General features: G+C 36.8%; 1 protein-coding gene across 1 annotated transcript; it reads right to left on the bottom strand.

Moving 5' to 3' along the window:
• Positions 1-212: 212 nt before the first annotated feature.
• On the bottom strand, positions 213-1,426 carry LOC149407856 (protein EXPORTIN 1A-like). Its single transcript, XM_089627757.1, has 4 exons — positions 1,386-1,426; positions 1,223-1,305; positions 638-776; positions 213-439 (listed from the first exon to the last, which is right to left on the bottom strand). The coding sequence occupies exons 1-4, from the start codon at positions 1,398-1,400 to the stop codon at positions 233-235; spliced, it is 444 nt and encodes a 147-aa protein (XP_089483883.1). The 5' UTR covers positions 1,401-1,426; the 3' UTR covers positions 213-232.
• Between the last annotated feature and the right edge of the window lie 4,247 nt (positions 1,427-5,673).

The following is a 5,673-nucleotide window of genomic DNA, read 5'->3' as shown; positions in this document are numbered from 1 at the left end:
AAATAAAATGCAATTAAATGACATTACTTGATTTAATTTAATGAAACCTGTTATAAGCAATTAAGCAATTAAAAATAAAAGGCTGAATGAAACTTGTTATATTGAATTGCTTAATTGAAAAATAAAAATTATACCTAAATGGTCCTTAATACACATAATCCAATAAAAATATTTATCTTGCTGAAACCATGGGAGGAAGAAACTCGAGTCTATGATGTATTGAACAAGAACATCATTTCCATTGAACAAGAACATCATTGTCCTTCATCGTCTCCCGAACAATATTTCCATTTTCGTCTTCAACTATGAGAACCTCTTCAGGTTTAGCCATGCAACAAATCATGAGCATTCTTAGCTTTGACATTGGTTCAGCATACATTAGCCGTCTCTTCTGCTGAAGTTGGTTCCCAAGACCATCGGTCATTCCAGGAAGCGGCATCTGCTTTCTCAACACAAACAGAAGATTGAGTTAAGTAACTCTGGCACTTTACCTACACTGTAAAAAACTAATAAAAAATAATCTAGCACCAAAATCCATCTTAACCACAGAAAACGGAAACCCAAGGGACTCGAAAATCAGATACATTAATTTATGAAAATATGTTTTCAGATAAATATGAAAGAGCAAGGGATATACCAGCGGGGACTCGAAAATATAACCCAGGGGAATCCACGACAGAAAAGCATGCAATGTGGATAATGTAGCACGTATAAGCTCAGTTCTTTGAGATGCTGATAGAACGTATAAGCATAACTCATGAATGAGTTGAAACTCACTGCAATAAACAATTCATATTCTTAGTAAGCAAGGTAAACATTTGCAGGATATTGGAAGGTAAGTTCTGACATGTTGACTCAGAGAAAAATATCATGAAAAATATGTAAGAATCTTTTTGTATGTGCCTTGAATTGCCAAAAACAAAAAGGGGAGGCCACAAACAAACAGCAGAATTAAGACGATCAAAATTAAGACAGAACATTGTTGTTTGAATAACAAAGTCCCGACTTCATACATAATACAATAATTAGCAACAGAAAATTCCTATCAAACAATACTTGGAAGCCTATATTCCTGATGACTTACCCACCCAGAAAGATCTAACCCAAATCTTTATCAGAGAACATACTATCATAAGCCCTCTAGAAAGAAAAGAAAAGAAGAAGAAAAAAAAGGAGTGTAGATAATACCAACGAAAAAAAAGAGAGAGACATGAATGACTACCTGTTCAGTGATTGTTTAAGTTCCTTGATCTTATTTTGAGTCATTTCTCCCCTTGAGAAATCAAAAACTTCTTCACTGAGAAGCTATGGAAACACGACATGCAAAGTTAGAGGACTTCATTGAAAAGCGAATAAAAAATAACATGCAAACACTTGCATCTCACCTTCAATATGGCCATGCAGTTCTCACAGATAGTTTCACTAGTTTTAGCAGCTGAAACCAAATTAGGAACAAAGCTTTGCCACCTCACTGGCCAATCATGCTTTAGATTCTGTAAATTTGAATTTAAACATTCTTATGTTGTGGGAGTGATGAACAATGAATTTAAATGATGCTATATCAAGCAATTTGAGATAGCATTTCTTCAATCAAGTTCGACCACATAGTTGACCCCGAAACAGAACCCAGAAAGATCATCCATAGCACATACAACAACAGGCATAAATAGTATTTCGCTCCAGTAGGAACAATTTAACTCGGGAAAATCAGATAAATTGAGTTTTACCTGAACCAATATGATATTCAACTTTTTGACATACAGCCTTTCTGCCCGGAAGGAAGCATCATTGCTTGAAAGTTATACAAAACAGATCAAACACAAGAATAAAGATTACAATCAAATGAATCTTCAAAATTTATAAAAAGGAAGCACTCCAACTAATTATATTCAAATTTGTCCCAAGACAACCCAACAAATTTGTACCTAAACAATGACATCAGATATATAATTTTTCATTCCATCTCGCTGTTCCACAGGCAATGCATTCCATCTATACTTAATAACGCCTTCTAAAACCTGCATACAAATGAAAGCAAATATGTCAGTGAACCGGTTCAACCAAAATCAACCAAATTCGTCCAAAAAATTCAAATTTAAGAACTTACACAATGAACCACACGGCCAAGTGACCAAAATCAACCAAATTCGTCCAAAAATTTAACCCAGCCAAGAAATCTGAAATCAAATGACAAATTCAAGTCATAACCATCGAAATCGAGCTCAATGAACATCACAACCAAGCCAAAACCTCAGATTTCACTCCGAAATCAAAACCCCCAAATCAAACTCTCAATCCTAACTTTCGAAATTCTTGGCTGAGAATGAAATCTCCTTACCTTGCTCGCGAAATCAACTCCCGGACGTTACTTCTCTCGCTCTCCGGCGTCTCCTCGTGGGCGGCGCGCTCAGCGGCTCGCGGCGGCGCTCGCTTCTTCTCAGCCCGCGCGCGCATCCAGTGGCCCGGTCTCGGTGGCTGTCGGCCTCGCTCTTCCTCTGCGGGCTCACTCCCTCGCTCTCTTCCTCTCTCGGTCTCTCGGTCTCCATCGGCCGATACTCTTCTCTCGGCTCTCTCTCTCTCTCTCTCTCATTCTCTCGGCCTCTCTCTTTCCCTTTCTCTCTTCTTTTATTTTCTTCTTTCTTTTTTCCTTTCCCGATTCTTTGGTTAAAACAAATAAGAGGGAATCCCCAAAAAAAAACAAACAAATAAGAAGGAACAAAATCCCGCTAAATTTTTAGACCAAATGTTTTGGACTTTTGGGTGCGACTTTGTCGCACCTAAAGGTATGTTTTGCACTTTTGGGTGCGACTTTGTCGCACCCAAAGGTATGATAAACTTTTGGGTGCGACTTTTCGCACCCAAATTTTAAAAAAATCAGCGAAATTTTTTGTGCGACTTTAGTGACATTTTGGTGCGAAAAGTCGCACCCGAAAGTAATTTTGGTGCGACTTTTAGGTGCTAAAAGTTGCACCCAAAAGTCATCCGCACCGAAAAACTGTATTTGTTGTAGTGGGGAGGATTACTAGGGATTGAGCCTAAGTGTGTAGCCAACCACTTAGTCCAAAAGATCAACTTTGAAAAACAATCCCCCAAGGGGAGGCCTTGTCATCATCGTCTCACTCTCGGACGTAGCTCATTGAGCAATGATCGAAGCAAGAACGCCTTGGAGTACTCCCATTTAAGTGAGGGTCGCAAGAGCGGCTCTTAGTCCCACGTTAATTGCTTCGTTCATTAGTGTTGGGGATCGCGGGTTACAAACAACAAGTATAACCATCCCACTTAGTTTTTGGAGTTGGTTCATCGACTCTTATAAGTTCGGAAACGGATTTCCTAGTTAGAGAGCGATAGAGCGGACAACTAGAAGAGAATCCTAGATCGACATGTTCAGAGCAGTGTTAGTGCATAAAGACACAATGTAAATACTCGATCTTTTCCTATTTTCTATTTCGGGAAAGTGCGTGAGGGAAGTGTGAACTTCAACTCACTCGAACACTTGAAAGTTTGAGATTACACATCTTTTTATTTTTCGGCTTGTCTACAAGGAGACCTCCCACTCAAATTTTCAAGAGCATATAGATTTTGAACATATGTGATATAGATATAGTTTTGAAAACATTTTGAAAATTTATTTGATTTGGATGACAAAATATTTTTCAAGTTTGAAAGTGAAAACGGTTTTTCAAAATTCAAACTAGTTTTGTAAAAATTCAATTTCAATTAAACTTTCAAAAATCAAAACATTTTAATATTACACATCATGTTTATAATCAGATGAAAAACATTTTTGCTCAAGAAATTTTTCTCATTAGAGTTCTATAACTCATGGTAGTGGGGTTGAAAATCCGGAATTCTAAAAAACTGGAGTTTCGGAACAGCCGTGCACCTCGGAGTAAAATCACCATACCTGGCGGCTTCGATGTCGTTTTGACCTGAAACTGGTGGCATTGGACAGAGGACAGGCAGAGCTTTAATTTGATTTAAGAATAAATAAATTTCGATTTCTGAGCAGAGTGGTATGCCACTTTTAATGCGGGTTTACTCCAGCTCGAAGAAAAAGAAATAATTAAAGCTTGGTCCTTTTTAGGTGCGAAAAAGAATCGAGTGTAACAGAACGTTTTATGAAGGTTGTTAAAGCTTTTATTTGTGTTTTATTAGCAAGGTAATAACATGATATAAAAGAAAAAACAACATGCATAAAACGATTCAAGTAAATAAACGAAACTAGTAAGACAAGAAAACTAGTCACAAAATTTTACTCGAAATTTCTCAAACCTTTAAAACACGTTTTTCAATATAAAAAATTAAAAACTTTTAGAACTGATTCTAATGTGTTTTAAAAACATCCCAAACTCATAGAAAATCAACATGATATTTAATTTAAAGGCAAGAGCAATAAATTAAAAAAAATCTAAGATAACAATTCTAACTTGTCACAAAATTAGTAAACTTTCGAAAACGATTTTCAAGCTCATATTTTTAAATGCATGTACATGCTAATCTTTGACCATAGCTCTGATACCAGTTGTTGGAATTGATCTAGGGTTTAAGAAAAAGTTTAACGCTTCGCAAAGCGGCGGAATTTTAAAAATTTTCTTTTCAAGTAAAAACAGTTTTTTACTAACCTAGACAAAGAGCAAGTACATATAAATAAAAACTATTATGAGCATAGAAGTTTACTAACCTTTCTTGAAGCTTGATCTTTGAGAAGCTGTTGGAAAGTTTGCAACGCTCGTCTCCCTCGCAGCACGTCTCTCTTTCTTTCCTCGGCGACTCGAGTAACCACGAAAGTTTCTATCACTAAATCATTCGAAATAAAAGGAATCAGTGAGTGGGCACTTTTAAACACTACGACTTAAGAACGAGTCTTGAAGTCGCAGAGCTAAACTCTAGGTCAAATGAGGACCTAGGTGCCAAAACAATAAAACGAAATTGAAGAGAGAGGGAGAGAGAGGATCGGCCAAGTCTAGAGAGAGAACCTCTCAATCTCTAAAACTTGGGATGAGAAAAATGAGAAGAATGAGGCTCCTATTTATAGGAGAGGTCTCACCTTCAATAAGGTAGTTTCCTCTTCTATAGAATATCACATATTCATGAGCCAATTTCCTTTTCTTCTCCTTCATTTGGGCGGCCAAGACTTGCCAAGCAAGTCCTTGGATTTGTTTCCTCTTTTATTTGGCTTCCCTTTTTCTCTACTTGGCCGAAATTTCCCATGCCTTGTATAGGAAATTTGTTTCCTCTTTTTCTTTTGGCAAGTATCTTGATACATTTATGCACAAAATATTCTCTCTTTCCTTGGATATGTTGGGCGCCCATATTGTCTCTGGAAGTAGCTTCTAGAAGCTTCTTTATTTGTTCATGACAACATGAAAAAGGCCCATTAAGAATTTTCAATAAAACTCTTATGAAATGAAATTAATCCACAAGGCCAATTGATCAAGTCATGGCCGAGTATTATCAAGTCATCAAATGACCTTGTCAAAAAAATTTATTGACATTCATTTCATGCTATGTCTCAAAAGACAAAAATACCCTTTTGACAATTTTCGTTCTTGTTTTGACTTAGCTTCCAGTTTAACTATTCCTATTCGATGCGATTCGTGACAGTGACCTCATGGATCTAAATGAACAAAGCTTGAGCTAAATACTTGGACTCAAAAGTTCACAAACCTTTTC

Source organism: Urtica dioica, chromosome 1 (assembly GCF_054948205.1).
Source record: "Urtica dioica subsp. dioica isolate 48M chromosome 1, U.dioica_male_clone48M_v1_H2, whole genome shotgun sequence".
NCBI classification, from domain to species: Eukaryota; Viridiplantae; Streptophyta; class Magnoliopsida; order Rosales; family Urticaceae; genus Urtica; species Urtica dioica.
The sequence above is the reverse complement of the archived record's forward strand: the minus strand, read 5'-3'. Positions and strand labels throughout refer to the sequence as shown.